A 22,884-nucleotide genomic window follows, 5' to 3' on the forward strand; every position below is an offset into this window, starting at 1 on the left:
GAAGAACAAAAACACCAAGCCAACTGTTTTGTGAATTGTTATTATTAATTCATTCCGTTGCAGACACCCTTAACCAGGGCGACTTACGATATTTTTTTAGTTTTATATACAATTACCCATTTATACAGCTGGGTTTTTACTGGAGCAGTCTAGGAGGTAAAGTCCCTGCCAGATTGCTGAAGGGTACAGCAGCAGTGTGTCCCCCACCTGGGATTGAACCCACACAAAACCCTCCGCTCAAGAGTCCAGAGCTCCCCTTACCACTACTCCACACTTTTAGCTTTGGCTAACTATCAAAAATGGCTAAGAAAGCAAAAATCATGTCACCTAACCTAGAGTTTTTGGCTGACTATGTTAAGCGGCCAAAAGGAAAACAAAAACCTACAATCTTAGACAGAATATCAGAAATGGAACTCTATAAAAATCTTTTTCACAGAAAAGCAGAAGACACTTGGTTATGAGACGCTACGATGACCACTTATCCTGAAACAGACTTTCATGTGCCAGATCAACTCTGTTTTAGCTCTACTGTAGATCTGCATTTCTCACTTTATCTTTGGGTTCTGTTTTTAGGTCTTTGTTTGTTTTTGATCCCAGTTGCCTGTTTTTTCATATCTCTGTACTCTCCTGTTTCTAGCCTAAGGCCCATGTATGGGCATGCCTGCTTATTCTTGTCTGCAAGGATTAGAGGTGATTGCTGTCATGTGAGCTTTTAATAAACTCAGCCAGCCGGGAAAAGGAAACCATTCAGGTTTAAAAAGAAAAAAAAAAACACCTGCAGAGGAAACTGAGAAACAACCTTCTGTGTTAATGGATCTCTTAAACCTTAAAAACAAACAAAAAAATGTAACAGAGACAGACAGACTGCTATTTTTAATAATCAGATTTAGTAAGATTTCCTAATCCTTGGGATTAAGATATTTGTGAGATTTATAATTAAAAAAAAAAAAAAAACTAGCATTTCCATGCAGTGTTGACCTTATCTATAAAACCATAATCAGGGAACAAAATGTTTGTTTGAGCAACACAACTGGCTGGGTTACCCAAAGCTCATCTTCATACCAATTCTTTATCATGCCTTAGTAGTTTACCCAGCAAATACACAATGGTATCATAAAAACGTTATGAAAACATTTGGCCAAACATCATGACAATATAATGTATAATATTTTAATGATGTGAAGATGTAGGGGCTCAGAAACATTGTATAAGTGCGTGGTGCTATAGTCTGGACATCAGTGCTAGTTAGAATCCAGACTATGCCATCGCCGACTGTGGCCGGGGGTTCCCAGGGGGGGCGGTGCACAATTGTCTGAGCTTGAGCCGCCCAGGTGGGGAGGGTTTGCGTCGGCAGGGCAATCCTTGTCTCACCACTGCGCACCGGCGACTCCTGTGGTGGCCGGGTGCCTGACTGCCTGCCTGCCTGCCTGCAAGTTGTCTGAGTTTGCTCAAGGGTCTAACTAGTTAGCTATCTGTCTGTCTATCAATCTAGGGGGTAAAGTATCTGCCTGCTTGTTCAAGGGTCTAACTAGCTTTCGCACCTAGGATTGAACCAACATAAACAAGACCCTCCGGTCAGGAGTCCAGAGCCCTCCCTCCCCCAACACTAACCTCTACTCTACACTGCTGCCCAGCTATAAAAGGATACATTTGGTGTATTCAACAATAGGCAGGAAATCACACAATGCATCTGGTTTGAGATGGTGAAAGCAAACGAAACTTAGGTAGGGTACTTCTTTTTGTTTTTTAAGCACACCTGTAACTGGTATGGAATGGAAACTTGTCTTGTCAGAAAAACATAAAATGATTTATTTTTGGAAAAGCATAATCCTGTTGAGCATTTCATGTGGCAGGGGTAAGCTTAATATTTCTATCTGGTTTTACATGTTAGATTTACGAGTTTAATTAGGGATTGCATAGCTATTGTAACTAAGTATCTATCTCACTCTACTATCATCAATTTGTCCCCAATTGTAAATTTTAACTTTTCAATGAAAGTTTTAAAAGTAAAATATGAAGAGCTTATTCATACCAAAACGAGTTCAATGCCAATTCCACACATTTCCAGATATTACTAGATTTACTCCTGGAGGGGTAGCCTTATTATCACGTAGTGTAAAAATCTTCATGCAAAATACTGCAATATTTCACTTGTAACTTGTTTGTTTTATTGTTCCTACAAACATAGGCATTAATAGTATCAAATAAATAAATAAATAAATAAATAAATCATCAATTTACCAAAAATAGTGAAAATGGATATAGAGCATTTTGGAATGAAGCTGTGACCATTCATCCATTATCATAACTGCTTATTCCTTCAGAGGGTCATGGTGAGTCGGAGCCCAACCCGGCAGACACAGTCCATCGCAGGCCACCACACACACACACACACACACACACACGCGCACAGGGCAATACAAGGCGGGACTACACCCTGGACGGGAGGCCAGTCCATCGCAGGGCACATTGCAAGCAGTCAGTGACAATTCACAATTCTCTTCTTACCCAACAATGTGTATTAAGCAAACATTTATTTTTTAGTTTTTACAGTCAAACTCACAGGGAATTTCCAGCTCATTAAATCTCATTAATAACATCAATTTATCAAAAACAGTGAAAATTGATATAGAACATTTTGGAATGAAGCTCTTCATATATACACAGAGAGAGAGAGAGAGAGAGAGAGAGAGAGAGAGAGAGAGAGAGAGAGAGAGAGAGAGAGAGAGAGAGAGAGAGAGAGAGAGAGAGAGAGAGAGAGAGAGAGAGAGAGAGAGAGAAACTAGTACTAGCACTACTACTAGAAACTAAACTAAACACAGTTTTACACTATCTAGCTATCAATATAAAGTGTCTATAGTAAGTGCCGTTTAGAGAGAGGGGAAAAGAGAGGGGGGGAGAGAGGTCAATATGAGCCGTCTAGAGAGAGAGGAAAAGAGAGAGGGGGGAGAGAGGTCAATATGAGAGAGGGGAAAAGAGAGAAGGGTGGGGAGAAAGAAAGAGAGGGGAGAGAGAGCTTAATTACAGTGGTACAGGCAATAATGGAACTGAGAACAAGCTAGGGAAGCTTAATGAAAATGGGGAAACTAATCCCACATTGTATTTTAAAATCCTAATTATCCTTGGTCAATGTATAGAAGACTGTCAGTCCTGAAAGAAAGACAGAATGAAAGAAAAAGAAAGACGAGAGAAAGAAAAAAGAAAGATAAAAAGATAAGATAGAAAGAGAAAAAAGGACAGAGATAGAGAGAAAGAAAGAGTTAGGAAGGATGAAAAAAACAAAAAAACAGAGAGAGAGAGAGAGAGAGAGAGAGAGAGAGAGAGAGAGGACATTTTAAAAACAACAGGCTTGTTTGACAGGAAATACATTTTCTTACACACTAATGTGGTTAACAACTAACTCAGGTTACACAGGAAAGGCTAGCTCACTGCAGTCAAAAACTAATAAAAGCAAGCACCTTCTCGAACAGTGTGCTCTCAACCCTGGTAATGCAGTACACCCCCCCCCCCCCCACCCCCATCTGTTCATTTAGACACTAATGCATTTAGGATCAGCATTGTTGAGTAGTGCTAGTACTAGTTTGTTTTCTCTCTCTCTTGCTAATTTAAACAATGTTATCTAGTATGCTAGTCTTATATATAGATAGCTAGATAGTGTAAAGCTGTGTTTAGTTTAGTTTCTAGTAGTAGTGCTAATACTAGAAACTAAACTAAACACAGTTTTACACTATCTAGCTATCTATATATAAGACTAGCATACTAGATATAGACAGCTAGATAGTGTAACACTGTGTTTAGTTTAGTTTCTAGTAGTAGTGCTAGTACTAGTTTGTTTTCTCTCTCTCTCTTGCTAATTTAAATGTCTCTTATTATCTAGTATGCAGTTTATTAACAATTTCACAACTCTTAACATGTAAGGCTTAACAAACTATTAATGAAGGTTTAAAGGGAGGGAGAGAGAGATGGAAAAAAAAAAACAAAAACTAGAAGCCCTAGGTGTAATCTTGAAAGCTACTTAGGAATATATCTCACTGCATTTTGTTTCTATACTTTTAATTTACAAACATTTCACTTTATTCACGGATTATTATTATTATGCATTTCTTGCAGACACTTACCATCTTCCTCTTGTATTTGTACTGCTCTAGATTCAGTGTCTTCGTTGTTTAGTGTTGTGTTGGGGAATTGCAGAGGACCTACTGAAAAGGAAAGAAAGGCAGTGTTGAGTAGTGGTTAGGGGGACTCTGGACTCCTGACCACAGGGTCTTGTTTGTGTGGGTTCAATCCCAGGTGGGGTGGGAGGGAGGAACACACACACACACACACACACACACACACACACACACACACACACACTACTGCTATACCCTTGAGCAAGCAGGCAGGGACTTTATCTCCTAGATTGCTCAAGTAGTAAAAACAAACCAACTGTGTAACTGTATGTAAAAAATAATAATGTAATATAAATGTAACAATTGTAAGTCACCCTGGATAAGGACTTCTAAGAAATTAATAATAATAATAATAATAATAATAATAATAATAATAATAATAATAATAATAATTTACACCAAAGAAAATGACTGTGACAGAAAGCAGCAATGAATATGCCCAGTTCTCCTTTTAGTTTCAAATTATTTGTTTCAACTCATTTTTTATTGACTAATGGAAACAATGACTCAAGTTTCTCCTTTAGCTTTCTGTAGTTAATTTCAAAATGTCAGACTAAAAGGAGAAGTTGTTTGTGTTTGTTACATGTTCCCACATGTTGCTACTACACTGTTTAAAAGAGATATAAAGTGAGAAAGAGAGAGAGAAGGAAAATGCATCACACAGTACTGTGGTTAGAAATGAAAGCTCAGGTTACACAGGAAAGGCTAGCTCACTGCAGTAAAAAAAAAAAAAACAAGCACCTTCTCGAAGAGTGTGTTTCTCAAGACTGGTCCTGCAGTACCCTGTAGTTTCTAGTAGTAGTGCTAGTACTAGTTTGTTCTCTCTCTCTCTCTTGCTAATTTAAACAAATGTTATCTAGTATGCTAGCCCTATGTATGAATAGCTAGATACTGTAAAACTGTGTTTAGTTTAGTTTCTAGTAGTAGTGTGTGTGTATATATATATATATATATATATATATATATTGTAACAAACCAGGAGAGTACTCCCGTGTAGGACTCTCCTTTTTCTTCCACCGACTGGCACAGACACAAGGAACGTTCAGGTAAGTAGTTTTTATTTACAATATTTACACAAATTATCACTTTCTTTGTGTTAAGTAAAGCCCTGTACGGGTCACTAACTGGCTCACTTCTTCGTCCCTCACTAACTGTTCCAGCACTACCGAGACCAGCAGGCCAAGGCCTTTGCAAGTCCTTTCCCTGTGGAGTATTCCTGCTACACAGGTGAGTGTGGAACCGGTGCCCTCTGCTGGAGTCTTTCGGCCACACAGGTCAGGATAACGCAGACTCCCTCTGCTGGAGCCTTGTCGTAACACAGGTAGAAACACAAAGACACCCTCTGCTGGAATGTCTCTGTAACACAGGTCAGGATAACGCAGACTCCCTCTGCTGGAACTGGCTGAAACACAGACAAGAACAGAGAGATTCTCCTCCCCCTGTTGGAGTGTCCTTGAACACAGGTGCTTTGTGAAAACAATGTGGACACCCACTGCTGGAGTATCGCTGCAAGACTGGTAAGGATCCACAAGAATGAAATGGAATTGTATCCTGGTTGTGGGGAAGAACCCCTGCAACCACTGTCCCAGTGCTTCACAGAAACACGGGGGTGTCCCAGAGTTCAAACACAATATCCTTGCTTGTTTACACCACCTGTGGAAACTGTTGTTCCTGTCTGTACAATAAAAGCCACGTCCAAAACTCCAGACTGTTGCCTCCGTTCTTACTATTACAGTTTGCTAACTGTGCTGCGCATTCATGCGCGCTTCCCTCCGAGTCCCGAGACAAACATACGTCCACAAACAAACGGCAGTTGTGACGGTCCCCAATCGTCACGGAAACTGCGGAATTGTTTTAAACTCGTTACCGGTAGACAGCGTCTCTTGTCCGGTATTTCACAAAACAAATTAAACTTTAACAAAACAAAAGACTACCTCACAAAGAGGATAAACGCCCACGGCGAAACAAAATGCAGCTTTGCTCAAAACGAAATCAAACGTTCACTTTACCTTCCAATAATTCGTAATGCACTTTCAATTCTCTGAGCTCTGTTCAGCAGTACACACCGGCGGTGCTCCCCACGATCGCCCCCGCTGTACCGCTCCACTTCCCTTTATACCCAGAAACCCCGCCTTCCCTATTAAAGCTAAGGTTCCTGGGTTGTATAGTTTTTCAAATGGCGTCGCCATTTGTTAAAGGCGACGCCGCTCTTTCTACATATATATATATATATATATATATATATATATATATATATATATATATATATGTACACACAGTACCTATACTAAGTCTACACCCCCTTGAACTTTTTTCACATTTTGTTGTGTCAGTGCCTCAGAGTTTCATGCATTTAAATTAGGATTTTTTCCACTTATCTACACAACACTGTTAAGGGGAAAAAGTTTTTACTGAGAATATATTATATATATATATATATATATATATATATATATATATATATATATATATATATATATATTAAAAATACAAAACTGAAAGATCATAATTGGATGTGAATACTTGGTGGAAGCACCTTTGGCAGCAGTTACAGCTGTGAGTCTGTTGGGATAGGTCTCTACCAACTTTCCACACCTAGATTTGGCAATATTTGACCATTTTTCTTTACACAACTGTTCAAGCTCTGTCAATTTCCTTGGGGAGTGTTGATGGACAGTAATCTTCAAGTCATGTCACAAATTTTCAATTGGATTTAGGTCAGGACTGACTGGGCCACTCAAGGACATTTACCTTCTTGTTCCTTAGCCACTCCAGTGTAGCTTTGGCTGTGTGCTTTGGGTCATTGTCATGCTGTAAGGTGAACTTCCGTCCCAGGTTCAGCTTTCTGGCAGAGGGCAGCAGGTTTTCCTCAAGGACTTCTCTGTACTTTGCTCCATTCATTTTCCCTTCTATTCTGACAAGTGCCCCAGTCCCTGCCGATGAGAAACATCCCCATAACATGATGCTGCCACCACCACCATGCTTCACAGTAGGGATGGTGTTCTTTGGGTGATGCACTGTGTTGGGTTTGCGCCAAACATAATGTTTTGCATTTAGGCCAGAAAGTTCCATTTTAGTTTCGTCAGATCACAAAACTTTTTGCCACATGGCTACAGAGTGTTTTTTTTGCATACTTCAAACAGGATTCAAGGTGGGCCTTCTTGAGTAATGGCTTCCTTCTTGCCACCCTACCATGCAGGCCAGATTTGTGGAGTGCTTAGGATATTGTTGTCACATGCATACTTTGACCAGTCTTGGCCATAAAAGCCTGTAGCTCTTGCAAAGTTGCCATTGGCCTCTTGGTAGCCTCTCTGATTAGTCTCATTCTTGCTCGGTCATCCGAGGAACCATCGTTTCGCCTACTCGACGGCGTACAAAAACCCTGCGTGATGAACTGAAGATTTCAAATTTTGATTCATCGGTCCATAAGACCTTCTTCCAGTCTTCAGTAGTCCACTGGCGGTGTTTCATGGCCCAGGCAAGCATCTTTTCCTTATTTTGCCATCTTAGCAATGGCTTTCTTACTGCCACTCGACCTGTCAAACCTGCAGCTCGAAGTCTTCTCTTCACAGTTGAAACGGAGACTTGCTTACTTCGACCAGTGTTAAGCTGTGCTTGAAGCTGTTGTCCTGTGAGCCGCCTATCACGCAAGCTGTTGACTCTCAGAAACTTGTCTTCTGATTCTGTTGTGGCTTTGGGTCTGCCAGACCTCTTCCTGTCAGAGTTTCCTCCAGTTTCCAAGTGACTTTTGATGGTGTAGGAAACTGTACTCACTGACACCTTGGCTTTCTTTGCAATTTCTCTAAAGGAAAGACCTACACTTTTAACCCTTTGCGGTCCATTGTCGGACCTGGTCTGACATTGCAATTATTCCTATCAGGTCCATTGTCGGACCCTGTCCGACATCATTATAAAAACGCAAAAAACGGGTTTTAGTTGTTTTTTCTCCGGAAAAAGTCGAGAAAACCATTCAATGAACAACAGGAGCCGAGACAAGTCGAAAAAAAAAAAAGCTGTATCTCATGAATAGTCATACATGGCCCTGGTATCAGATAACGGGGCGGTCGTAAGTAAACAAGCTGGCTGCCTGTGAGTCAGCGCACAGAGAACACGGACATTTGCAGAGCTTTTTTGAGATGTCATAGTAATAAAATAATGACTTGATCGCATTATTGAGGGGTTTGGTGATGAAACGAGTGATCAGGAGATGATTGATCGGTATGTACGACTATTATTATTATTATTATTTATTTCTTACATAGGTGAAAGCTATAGCGAACGAAAGGGTGGGGCGGGGCTGGAGATGCCTAGTGAGTGCTTTGTTGATATGCAGGGCCATTTAAACATGTTTGACTGTGAAAAAAAATACTTTTAAACAGCGCGTCTAAAATTAACTGCGCGTGTGAAAATAAATTAGACCTGGCGTGCCTGACGCGCATTTAATAAATGGACCGCAAAGGGTTAAGGGTTATAATGGCCTGTCAGTCTTCCTTTGTTAATTGCCTTTTTCTCGCCATTATGAGAGCAATATACTACTTCCTGCAGTACAATACTGTCAAATAATGCTTAAGAGGGTGTAGTAACACAGTCTGTTCCAACATTGCTTTTATACAGACAGAGGGTTTGTAAGTAATCAACAAAAGTTGGGACACCTGTAGGAATTGTTACCATCAACTTTCAAGGCTTAAATTTACTTCCATTGCTGCAGAACAGCTGTAAGTTGTTAACCCATTACTTGTTCCCTGAAAAAGGCCTTTTTGTATAACTCTGAAATGTACATTATTTTTCAGTTTTTGGTAACCTAAACTTTTTTTTTTTTTAACCTCTGGCAGTTTACTGCTTACCTTTGTACCATTTCAGGTTATTCACTGGACTTGAACTGCTTAAATTTCAATAAAAACTGGAAAAATGGAGGTGTTCTAAAACTTTTGACCAGTAGTATATAACACACATACATTATTATTTATTTCTTAGCAGACGCCCTTATCCAGGGTGACTTATAATTGTTACAAGATATCACATTATTTTTTACATACAATTACATTTTTTTTTTTTTTACACTATTATTTTTTTACATACAATTACCCATTTATACAGTTGGATTTTTACTGGAGCAATCTAGGTAAAGTACCTTCCTCAAGGGTACAGCAGCAGTGTCCCCCACCTGGGATTGAACCCACGGCCCTCCGGTCAAGAGTCCAGAGCCCTAACCACTACTCCACACTGCTAATGGGATTTACATATACAGTGTCCCCCGGATTTATTCATACCCTTCATAGACTATAATGGGATTTAGCAAAATAAATGCAAGTGTACGTTCAGTATTTGTTGCATAAATGAATGAAAACAGTAATTTTTTCAGACATTCAGTATTGTACTTCGTAAAAGTATATTTGTCCAACATATTTGCATGTTTTTTCAATAACTGAAGGTTCAAAATTATTCACACCTTAAACAATAAAATGCAATTAACTTTGGACAGAAATGTTTTTGCGATACCTAACACTGATAGTCTTACAATGTTTCATGTTTGCATGGATTTATGCAAAGAAAACATTACGTACACTTGTTTTATTTTGCTAAAAACACCTTTGTGTTACACAATCAAGGGTATGAATAAATCTGGAGGCAGCTGTATATACTGTAAAACTGTTTAGTTTCTAATGGTATTTATATAGAGAGAGATATATACTGTAAAACTGTATTTATTTTAGTTTCCTTTCCCTACAGAACTTCATTCAGAACTACATTTCCCATCATCATCTTCCGCTTGCTCATGTATCTATGTGTGATGGGGGTGATGGTGGGAAATGAAGTTCTGAATACGTTTTTGTTCTGTTTTACACAGCAGAGCCAGTAGCCCAGCAGGTGAAAGGGATTGTGGGTGAATCGGTCACTTTGACTGTGGAGATACCAAACCTGCAGCCTGACACTGAAATTGACTGGAGATACGGGTCTGAGAAAACAGACTGGCTGATTGCAAGGGTTCAGAGAGGCAGAATTGAAGTTTATGAGGACAGATACAAAGCGAGGCTGCAGACAGACAACACGACAAGCGCTCTTCAGATTAGCAGACTGGAGAAAGAGGACAGTGGACATTACATTGTGGAAGTGTACAGAAAAATCAAATTCCAGAAAATATTCCTTTTGTCCATTTACGGTACGTATGTATTAAAAGTGCTTTGAAATTTAGAGCACTAGAGTGGGGCTGTATCCAGTAAAGGCATTACTCTGGCTTTATCTGTCTGTCTGTGTCTGTCTCTGTCTGCCTGGTTGTGTGTGTCTCTGTCTGCCTGGTTGTGTCTCTGTCTGCCTAGTTGTGTCTCTGTGTGTGCGTCTCTGTCTGCCTGTGTCTCTGTCTGTCTACGGCGAGTGAAATGCAGGAATTGAAAAGTCTGTTTTTGTATTTGTCTCGATAGATGCAGTTCCTATCCCTCAAGTTAACAGGAGCAGTGAAGCCAGGGACAATGATTATTGCATTCTTCTGTGTTCAGTGACAGAAAGCAACAATGTGCTTCTATCCTGGCAAAGAAACTGGACTGAAGTGACTCAACCGAGCTCAACAAGCACAACCCGACTCCAACTGTCCAACTACGAACTACAGGGGGAGAACTCTACCAACACATACGCCTGTGTGGCCAGCAACCCAGTCCACAATCACACAGTAACCTTCACGCCTTCAGATTACTGCCCTAGCACAGCGATCAAAGGTATTTCACTCACAGGGAAGCATTGTAAAAGCACAGAGAGAGAGAGGAGGGACAGTGGTAAAGTAAAAGCACAGGGAAACAGTGAAAAGCACACAGAGAGGAGGGACAGTGGTAAAGTAAAGCACAGGGAAAAAGTGAAAAGCACAGAGAGAGAGAGAGAGAGAGAGAGAGGAGGAGGGACAGTGGTAAAGCACAGGGAAGACTTTCTATCTAGCACCCCCTACTGTTCAGTTACTATATGTAATTACTCTTAATTGAACATACAGTCTCCCTTAATGCTTACATTTAACTCATTTGGCCCATATTTAAGGTTTTTAAGAGATCAATATCTGAAAAGCTTCTTCATACCAAAATGAGTTCAATGCCAATTCCACACATTTCCAGATATTACTATAGATTTACTCCTGGAGGGGTAGCCTCATTATCATGTAGTGTAAAAATCTTCATGCGAAACACTGCAATATTTCACTTGTAACTTGTTTGTTTTATTGTTTCTACTAACATAGGAATTAATAGTATCTAAAATAAAAAAAAAACACATACATTTACCAAAAACAGTGAAAATGGACATACAGCATTTTGTACAGACTGTAGGTAAGTGTGTCTAGTGGCTATTCCTCATCATTTGTAATTCCTCTGTGTGTGTTTTCTCTGTACAGATTCTGTATCCAGCTGGCTCAGCACTGAGCTGATAGTGAGAGTGCTGCTGTTCACACTGCTGACTGCAGCCCTGATCACAGTGTGTGTGTGGCTCTACAGGAACTGGAACAACCTCACCACACACGGGTACTGGAGGTATACTGTAGAACTGCCAGTGAAGCACGGGGGAGCATTGTGAAAACACACAGAGAGAGAGGAGGGACAGTGGTGAAGCACGGGGGAGCATTGTGAAAACACAGAGAGAGAGAGAGGAGGGACAGTGGTGAAGCACGGGGGAGCATTGTGAAAACACAGAGAGAGAGAGAGGAGGGACAGTGGTGAAGCACGGGGGAGCATTGTGAAAACACAGAGAGAGAGAGGATGGACAGTGGTGAAGCACGGGGGAGCATTGTAAAAGCACAGAGAGAGGAGGGACAGTGGTAAAGCACAGGGAAGCACTGTAAAAGCACAGAGAGGATGGACAGTGGTAAAGCACAGGGAAGCATTGTAAAAGCACAGAGAGAGAGAGGAAGGACAGTGGTAAAGCACAGGGAAGCATTGTATAAGCACACAGAGAGAGGAGGGACAGTGGTAACGTAAAGCACGATGTGATAGGTGTTACAGAAACTTGGTTGTCTGAGAGTGATGGAGACAAATATAATATTAGTGGGTGCACACTGTATAAGAAAAACAGGCAGGACAGAAGAGGCGGAGGGGTAGCACTATACATAAAAAAAGTCTTGAAGCCCAGGTGTTCAATCAGGACAAAGAAAACAATGCAGAATCAATATGGGTCAGAATAATGGACAAAAATGCAAATGGCATAATAATAGGAGCATGCTACAGACCGCCAAATTCAGATGCTGAGCAAAATAATCTGTTATACAATGACATTCGAAATGCATGTAGAAAAGGAGAAGCCATACTAATGGGGGATTTCAACTTCCCCTGTATAAAATGGGAGAACCCGGTGGGGAGCACGACGGACGAAATTGAAATGGTGGAAATGACAAATGACTGCTTCCTAACGCAATTTGTCAAGGCACCGACTAGAGGGGAGGCATGCCTTGATTTAGTCTTTTCAAATAATGAAGACAGAATAAATAAAACAGAGGTCAGAGAGCCATTGGCAAACTCAGACCACAACATGGTCTCATTTGAAGTATTTTTTAAAACCCCAAAAGTAATGACTAAAGCTAAGGTTTACAATTTTAGAAAAGCAAACTATGAAGGTATGAAACAGAGACTAACAGAAGTAGATTGGAGTAAAATAGAGAAAACATCCACGGAAAAAGGATGGCCGTTTTTTAAAATGGTAGTACTAGATGTGCAAAACAATTACATCCCAAAAGTAGACAAATCTAAATCTAAAACAAAATGGCCAAAATGGTTTAATAGATCAATTAAAAAAAATATTCAGCGAAAAAAGGCACTTTACAGAGCGTTGAAAAGGGACCAAAAACAAAGTACACAGAAAGAGTACTTGGAACTGAAAACACAAGTCAAACAGGAAGTTAGAAAGGCCAAGAGAGAGATGGAAATCAATATTGCTAAGGGGGCTAAAACCAATTCCAAAATGTTTTTCCACTATTATAACAGCAAGAGAACATTCAAAAGAGGAGGTTAAATGTCTAAGAGACACAAATGGCAAAATCAGAGATGAAGAAAAAAAATAGCAAATATATTAAATGATTACTTTTCACAGGTTTTTGCAAAGGAGGATACGGACAACATGCCCCACATGTCAACCTGTTCCTATCCAATTTTAAATAATTAGCATAACAGAGGCAGAAGTGTTAAAGGGACTAGGAGCTCTTAAAATAAATAAATCCCCTGGGTCGGATGAGATCCTCCCAATAGGACTCAAAGAAATGAAAGAAGTTATTTACAAACCGCTAACCAAGATCATGCAACAGTCTCTTGACACAGGGGTTGTACCGACAGACTGGAAAATTGCAAACGTAATACCGATCCACAAAAAGGGAGACAGAACCGAACCAGGTAACTACAGACCAATAAGTCTGACTTCTATTATATGCAAACTTATGGAAACTATAATAAGATCCAAAATGGAAAATTACCAATATGGTAACAATATCCTGGGAGACAGTCAGCATGGTTTTAGGAAAGGGAGATCGTGTCTGACTAACCTACTTGACTTTTTTGAGGATGCAACATTGAAAATGGATAATTGCAAAGCATACGACATGGTTTATTTAGATTTCCAGAAAGCATTTGACAAAGTCCCGCATAAAAGATTATATCTCAAACTGAACGTAGTAGGGATTCAAGGAAATGCATGCACATGGATTAGGGAGTGGTTAACATGTAGAAAATAGAAAGTACTGATTAGAGGAGAAACCTCAAAATGGAGCGAGGTAACCAGTGGAGTACCACAGGGATCACTATTAGGTCCTCTGCTATTCCTAATCTACATTAATGATTTAGATTCTGGTATAGTAAGCAAACTCGTTAAATTTGCAGACGACACAAAAAGGAGTGGCAAACACTGTTGCAGCAGCAAAGGTCATTCAAAATGATCTAGACAGCATTCAGAACTGGGCAGACACATGGCAAATGAAATTTAATAGAGAAAAGTGTAAAGTATTGCATGCAGGAAATAAAAATGTGCATTATAAATATCATATGGGAGATACTGAAATTGAAGAAGGGAACTATGAAAAAGACCTAGGAGTTTATGTTGACTCAGAAATGTCTTCATCTAGACAATGTGGGGAAGCTATAAAAAAGGCCAACAAGATGCTCGGATATATTGTGAGAAGTGTTGAATTTAAATCAAGGGAAGTAATGTTAAAACTTAACAATGCATTAGTAAGACCTCACCTAGAATATTGTGTTCAGTTCTGGTCACCTCATTACAAAAAGGATATTGTTGCTCTAGAAAGAGTACAAAGAAGTGCAACCAGAATTATCCCGGGTTTAAAAGGCATGTCGTATGCAGACAGGCTAAAAGAATTGAATCTATTCAGTCTTGAACAAAGAAGACTACGCGGTGATCTGATTCAAACATTCAAAATACTAAAAGGTATAGACAATGTCGACCCAGGGGACTTCTTTGACCCGAAAAAAGAAACAAGGACCAGGGGTCACAAATGGAGATTAGATAAAGGGGCATTCAGAACAGAAAATAGGAGGCACTTTTTTACACAGAGAATTGTGAGGGTCTGGAACCAACTTCCCAGTAATGTTGTTGAAGCGGACACCCTGGGATCCTTCAAAAAGCTGCTTGATGAGATTCTGGGATCAATAAGCTACTAACAACCAAAAGAGCAAGATGGGCTGAATGGCCTCCACTCATTTGTATACTTTCTTATGTTCTTATGTTCTTATGAAGCATTGTAAAAGCACACAGAGAGATAGAGAGGGACAGTGCTAAAGTAAAGCACAGGGAAGCATTATAAAGGTGTTGCGTTTGCTCGGACAAACACAAAAGTAAACATGTATTTCATAAAAACACTATATATGTTTGTATGAGCTTTGGCGTTTAGACTAGCCATAGAAACTGGAAACTTGACTAGTGTATATTAACATATAAAAATGTATCTGACCCTCTGCTGATTAAGACAGCATCACTTTTCAACTGGACACAAAAGATAAAAACAACCATCCTTGTAAGTCATGTCGATCACTGATGTCCAGGCTTGTTTGAAAAAGTTTAAAATATTCTCTTTTGAGGAGATGGTTTATTCAAAAGGTCAGTGCTTCCCCTTGCACAATCTCAGACAAAACACCTATCGCAGTAGGTCATTTAAAATCTCAACTCTCGGAGAATAAGGAGAAAACCTTTTCATAAGTAAACTTTTTCTTTTATAAACAGAAAGAATCTACATTAGAGACAAAAGCAAAAAGAACAGAATAACTATTGATCAAATACATACCCTTGATTGTGTAACAAAAAGTTGTTTTTAGCAAAATAAAAACAAGTGTACATAATGTTTTCTTTGCATAAATCCATGCAAATGTCACGGGACACTCTTTTGGGGTTAAAATTCAAACAGTAGCCAACTACGCCACCTAGTGACTAAATATATGGGGCACTAGGACCCTAGCAACACTAAAACACAGGTTCGTAATTATGACCAGTTGGAACTCAGAGCAGATCGACCATGACAAGAAAGGCAGACAGTTGTACCATTTCACAATAAACAATGTTTATTATCCTTATAAAAATCATTAAAATATGATAATACAATTTCTATAGTACCAAGGGTTACCAAAAATAAAAATAAAAAAAACACAAGGCACACACCAATTTACTAGTGCACAAAGTATCAAAAGAAAATAATAAAAGCACCCACTACTTTGCTAGGGTGCAAAAGTATACAAAAGAAATTAATTTCAGGCCAAAGTCACAATAGACACCACTGGATCCTCATCAACCGCTCCAGGAAAAGGTGCAGCTAGTGACCCCCCCACACTGGTGCCAAGCTCCTCCCTGGATATGGCAGGCACCCCCCCTGGAGACAGAAAAAAAGCAACAGCACTGAGTGACTCACAATTATGCAGTATACAGAACACCCCAACAGAGATTAAAATATATTTCTTTATAGTTAACTATACCAATCCATATATTTAAGAGCACAACCTATAGCCACAGGTAATTTAAAATGCAACACCCCAAAATGCCACTCTATCATAGATATTTATATCAATAGAACAGGTGCAAGAACCATAAATTACAAGTTACAGGCAAATACCAAATATTGGGTTTATCTCCTTTTAAAAACACAGGTATCACTCTAGCAGAGAAAATATAAAGGTGCACTAGGGTCCCTAAACAGCAAGCGGGTCATAAACCCTATTAGGCAATGTACTAATCATTAAAAGTGGTCTGGCTACTTCCCTTTTAAACTGCACTCTTTTAGTCCTGAATCCACTCTCCAGTACAGCCTGCTTGTTCTACTAATACATTTAGTCTTGAGGATTCCTCTTGGATCCCGGTCTCTGTTCTCCACGTCTCTGCTCTCTCAGGAACTCCTGTGGCTCTTGCAGCTCTCCTCTGCCGTCTCTCTGGTTCTCTGGCTCTCTTCTGTGGCACACTCCCTGTCTCTCGCAGTCCTGCACGTTGTCTCTGTCTCCACTCTTTTATATGCATCAAACTCCTCCCTTAACTATCCAGAGCGAATCAATTGGCAAGACCCATTAACAGTATTTGTACAAACTACATTTCCCAGCATCATTGCGGAAATTGCTTAAAACCTCCCACTGGAAGTGACATCACTCGCTCTCAGCTCCTTCCCAGCCTAGACGCCGTCCCACACCAAGACACAAGGTAAGGCCAAATTTAATAATAAAAAAACGTGTACATACTGTCATAATAATAAAAATATAATACATACAATTCACTCCAAGTAAAGCAAAATCGAACTTAAATACCAAACCAATATAACATTTATAAAACGTGCTCAAAACAACTCTCAAATAACTCGTGCAGTCTTACTGTGTGTACCTCTGGCAGCTGCAAAAACGATTAACAAACGTTCAATCATATCGTAAAAATCTTCCAAAACATTTATATATTATAAACGTGGTTGTTATTTGCAATCAAATGGTTCCTAAACTTTCATTTCCTTTAATATACAACTAATACAGTAATCTTATAAAGGTGCTTTAAGATACCTAGAATAAAAGTGCAAACAAACAAAAAAATAAGTTATAAACATTAAGTAACCCTGTGACACAAACATGAAACATTGTAAGACTATCAGTGTTAGATATCGCAAAAACATTTCTGTCCAAAGTTAATTGCATTTTATTGTTTAAGGTATGAATAATTTTAAACCGGGCGGCACAGGGGCGTGGTGGTTAGCGCTGCTGCCTCACAGCTCCAGGGTCCTGGGTTCGATTACGCCCTAGGAGGTCTGTCTGTGTGGAGTTTGCATGTTCTCCCCAATGTGTTTGCATTGTGGGTTTTCTATGGGTACTCTGGTTTCCTCCCACAGTCAAAAGACATGCTGGTCAGGTTGTTTGGTCACTCTAAATTGCCCTCTTTGTGTGTGGTGCCATGCGATGGTCTGGCGTCCCGTCCAGGGTGTAGTCCTGCCTTCCCTGTGTCTGCCGGGTTAGGCTCCGGCTAAATGAATAAGCGGTTATCATAATGGATGGATGGATGGATGGATAATTTTGAACCTTCAGTTTTTGAAAAAACATGCAAATATATTGGACAAATATACTTTTGCGAAGTCCAATACTGAATGTCTGAAAATATTACTGTTTTCATTCATTTATGCAACAAATACTGAACGAACACTTGCATTTATTTTGCTAAATCCCATTATAGTCTATGAAGGGTATGAAAAAATCCAGAGGGCACTGTATATATATATATATATATATATATATATATATATATATATATATATATATATATATATATATATATATATATAATAAATCTCTTAATCCCAAGGATTGTGAAATCTTACTAAATCTGATTATTAAAAATAGCAGTCTGTCTGTCTGTCTCTGTTACATTTGTTTGTTTGTTTTTAAGGTTTGCAATGCAGACTACAAAGATCCATTAACACAGAAGGTTGTTTCTCAGTTTCCTCTGTGGGTGTTTTTTTTTTTTTTAAACCTGAATGGTTTCCTTTTCCCGGCTGGCTGAGTTTATTAAAAGTTCACATGACAGCAACCACCTCTAATCCTTGCAGACAAGAATAAGCAGGCATGCCCATACATGGGTAAAACTTAACAATGCAAAAACAGGCAACTGGGATCAAAAACAAACAAAGACCTAAAAATAGAACCCAAAGATATAGTAAGAAATGCAGATCTACAGTAGAGCTAAAACAGTTGATCTGGCACATGAGTTGATCTGGCACATGAAAGTCTGTTTCAGGATAAGTGGTCATCGTAGCGTCTCCTAACCAAGTGTCTTCTGCTTTTCTGTGAAAAAGATTTTTATAGAGTTCCATTTCTGATAGTCAGCCTAAGATTGTAGGTTTTTGTTTTCCTTTTGGCCGCTTAACATAGTCAGCCAAAAACTCTAGGTTAGGTGACTTGATTTTTGCTTTCTTAGCCATTTTTGATAGTTAGCCAAAGCTAAAAGTGTGGAGTAGTGGTAAGGGGAGCTCTGGACTCTTGAGTGGAGGGTTTTGTGTGGGTTCAATCCCAGGTGGGGGACACACTGCTGCTGTACCCTTCAGCAAGCTGGCAGGGACTTTACCTCCTAGACTGCTCCAGTAAAAACTCAGCTGTATAAATGAGTAATTGTATGTAAAACTAAAAAAATTATCGTAAGTCGCCCTGGTTAAGGGTGTCTGCAACGGAATGAATTAATAATAACAATTCACAAAACAGTTGGCTTGGTGTTTTTGTTCTTCTGGACATTTTAAGCTGTAGGTAATTTCTGGGCTGGGTTACTCACACAGCAGCTGGCTTCCAGCCAGTTGTTGCTAATTCTGGTTCTCTGTCCTCCATTTTCAAAGCAATGGCATGCCACATTCCTTTTCTCTGATCCTCAGGCAGGTTTTGAGTATTGCACTGACTAGCACTGCTTTCAATTGCTGCTGACAGTGAAGACACACACCAGCTCACTCTCTTCAGTGTCATGTATTTCAATCACAGGGTAGGTGGGGTGCAAAGGTCAACTCTACCAAAGTCTGGCCAGCAGCCTTTTGTTCTTCTAGGGAACCAATTGTCCTCTTCATCTTTATTTGCCGGTACAGGGATTCTCTAGGAGTGCTGATAGTCATTTTCCTGACAAAAGCACACAGAGAGGAGGGACAGTGGTAAAGTACAGCACAGGGAAGCATTGTAAAAGCACACAGAGAGAGGAGGGACTGCGTACCTTAGTATGACCTAAAGGTTAATCCATGTACATTGTAAACACCAGGTAGTGCACATACTTTTGTGAATCTCATTAAAATTATATATATATATATATATATATATATATATATATATATATATATATATATATATAAAATATATAATATATATTTTATATATATGCTCAAATTTGTTGGTACCCTTACCGCTCATTGAAATAATGCTTCATTCCTCCTGAAAAGTAATGAAATTAAAAGCTATTTTATCATGTATACTTGCATGCCTTTGGTATGTCATAGAATAAAGCAAAGAAGCTGTGAAAAGAGATGAATTATTGCTTATTCTACAAAGATATTCTAAAATGGCCTGGACACATTTGTTGGTACCCCTTAGAAAAGATAATAAATAAATGGATTATAGTGATATTTCAAACTAATTAGTTTCTTTAATTAGTATCACACATGTCTCCAATCTTGTAATCAGTCATTCAGCCTATTTAAATGGAGAAAAGTAGTCACTGTGCTGTTTGGTATCATTGTGTGCACCACACTGAACATGGACCAGAGAAAGCAAAGGAGAGAGTTGTCTGAGGAGATCAGAAAGAAAATAATAGACAAGCATGGTAAAGGTAAAGGCTACAAGACCATCTCCAAGCAGCTTGATGTTCCTGTGACAACAGTTGCAAATATTATTAAGAAGTTTAAGGTCCATGGAACTGTAGCCAACCTCCCTGGGCGCGGACGCAAGAGGAAAATCGACCCCACATTGAACAGAAGGACAGTGCGAATGGTAGAAAAAGAACCAAGGATAACTGCCAAAGAGATACAAGCTGAACTCCAAGGTGAAGGTACGTCAGTTTCTGATCGCACCATCCGTCGATTTTTGAGCGAAAGTGGGCTCCATGGAAGAAGACCCAGGAGGACTCCACTTTTGAAAGAAAAACATAAAAAAGCCAGACTGGAATTTGCTAAAATGCATATTGACAAGCCACAATCCTTCTGGGAGAATGTCCTTTGGACAGATGAGTCAAAACTGGAGCTTTTTGGCAAGTCACATCAGCTCTATGTTCACAGACGAAAAAATGAAGCTTTCAAAGAAAAGAACACCATACCTACAGTGAAACATGGAGGAGGCTCGGTTATGTTTTGGGGCTGCTTTGCTGCGCCTGGCACAGGGTGCCTTGAATCTGTACAGGGCACAATGAAATCTCAAGACTATCAAGGCATTCTGGAGCGAAACGTACTGCCCAGTGTCAGAAAGCTCTGTCTCAGTCCCAGGTCATGGGTCCTCCAACAGGATAATGACCCAAAACACACAGCTAAAAGCACCCAAGAATGGATAAGAACAAAACATTGGACTATTCTGAAGTGGCCTTCTATGAGTCCTGATCTGAATCCTATCGAACATCTATGGAAAGAGCTGAAACTTGCAGTCTGGAGAAGGCACCCATCAAACCTGAGACAGCTGGAGCAGTTTGCTCAGGAAGAGTGGGCCAAACTACCTGTTAACAGGTGCAGAAGTCTCATTGAGAGCTACAGAAAACGTTTGATTGCAGTGATTGCCTCTAAAGGTTGTGCAACAAAATATTAGGTTAGCGGTCCCATCATTTTTGTTCATGCCATTTTCATTTGTTTTATTATTTACAATATTATGTTGAATAAAAAATCAAAAGCAAAGTCTGATTTCTATTAAATATGGAATAAACAATGGTGGATGCCAATTACTTTTGTCAGTTTCAAGTTATTTCAGAGAAAATTGTGCATTCTTTGTTTTTTGTGGAGGGGTACCAACAAATTTGAGCACGTCTGTATATATATATATATATATATATATATATATATATATATACACACACACACACACACACACATATACACACACACACAACACTGCATTAATCACAGAAACACTGGTCTCTACTCAAAGCATTTTACACAAATTTGATATTATTGACACTTTTTCTAGAAGGAATAACAAAGTCACAGCACATATGCTTAATATGTATAGATGTTGTGTATGAGGAGATCGTACTTCATAACTTGCATTTTATGTCAACATTTACAGCTCTAAAAAAAAAAAAAAAAAAAAAAATGATGCCAATACAAAATGTGCAAAAAATGCTTTGAGTACAGAGGCCATTGTCACTAGTTCATCAGTATACCTCACTGTACCAATATACATCAGTTTTTTTCTAAATTTCACATTAGCTACAGATCATTAATATTATTCATTTATTAGCAGACACATTACTTTCATCCAATATCAATGTAGATACACTGATGTACATTAATTGTAGGTTATTAATCATGTTGTAATTTGCTCTTTGTATTTCAGTTACATATAACAGCAGTGAAAGGAGGAGTGTTGCCTGAGGTGAAACAGTGTACCCAATGCTGCAGATTGTACCACTGTCCATTATACCAGCCAAGCAAATATAAACCCAATAAACGCCACCATTTAAAAAAGCACTTGGATGTGCATCTAAAGGGTGCAGTGCAGTGTGATGGTTTGTTATTTAATGGTTTTTACATGCAGCATTGTTGAAGGTTGTTTAATGTATTTAATGAACAATATGAATTTCAAGTAAAATATTGTGCATAAAGTCATTAATACTTATTGTTTACATCTGTTTATAAAGAATGCTCAGGAATACTCACTTGCAAATACAGTAGGCTCCATAATTATTCATACCCTTTATTCAGTGTAAATGAAATGGGGGGATTAAATTAAAACTTGACCCACCAGCTAATCGCAAAGTCAGAATTTAATGGTGGCTGTATTTATTAGTAGAAGAAAGTGTCCACTTATGATAAATCAAACTGCTATAAAGTACATATTTCTAATTTGGTTTTAGTGGATGGGTCTAAATGTTGATTTAATCCCCCCAGAGTTGGTTTTAAAATATCAACAAAAAGCAAGTTTACATTCATTATTTCTTGCTATATCATTAAAAAAAAAAACATAGCTGTCAAAAATAACTGCATTTTAATTTTTAATATCCAAACTGCATTATATATTTGTAATAAAGTTCTTTGTTTTCAATTTTGATCTCCTTGTTTGTTTTCATTGTACTTTTGACAGGAAAGCAGGAAAAGCAATCAAAACAGATAAGTGCTTTTAAATAAAAATTAAAAAAAAAAAAACCTTCAGACAACTGTGAATGAATGACTGTGTTAGATCTACTTTGTCAGGGGTGCAGAACTGGGGCAAGAAGGTTTTCATTTTTTTATCCCGAGGCCTTCATTACCTGATTTGAATTAATTTGCTTAAGTGGACAAGTTTACCCTTTTATTTGCTCTTAAGCAGCTGGAGATTTACAGACAGCTACAAAAACCCGCTGGACTGACTGCGACTCTGGAGGAGCAGAATTGTGCACCACTAAATGTATATATTATACTTGATGTGGGATTTTGACAATTTATGTGAGGGAAAATTAAACATGTTCAGTCCAAATGTTTATTAATCGGAGAACATGTGGATGTCAATAAATGCATTATTACAAATATTAACCATCCATCTATCATCAATAACCACTTCATCCAATACAGAGTCACGGTGAGCTGGAGCTT

General features: G+C 38.9%; 1 protein-coding gene across 2 annotated transcripts; it reads left to right on the plus strand.

Moving 5' to 3' along the window:
* The first annotated feature begins 1,594 nt into the window (after positions 1-1,594).
* Positions 1,595-22,190, plus strand: LOC117395537 (CD48 antigen-like). Of its 2 annotated transcripts, none has more exons than XM_059005848.1 (5): positions 1,595-1,855; positions 10,021-10,332; positions 10,592-10,882; positions 11,542-11,677; positions 21,650-22,190. In XM_059005848.1, the coding sequence occupies exons 1-5, from the start codon at positions 1,768-1,770 to the stop codon at positions 21,657-21,659; spliced, it is 837 nt and encodes a 278-aa protein (XP_058861831.1). In that variant the 5' UTR covers positions 1,595-1,767; the 3' UTR covers positions 21,660-22,190. The 2 variants fall into 2 exon arrangements, with proteins under 2 accessions (XP_058861831.1, XP_058861832.1); XM_059005849.1 differs by having other exon boundaries at positions 11,542-11,668.
* Positions 22,191-22,884: the final 694 nt, after the last annotated feature.

The sequence above is a fragment of the Acipenser ruthenus genome, chromosome 32, assembly GCF_902713425.1.
Source record: "Acipenser ruthenus chromosome 32, fAciRut3.2 maternal haplotype, whole genome shotgun sequence".
Lineage (NCBI taxonomy): Eukaryota > Metazoa > Chordata > Actinopteri > Acipenseriformes > Acipenseridae > Acipenser > Acipenser ruthenus.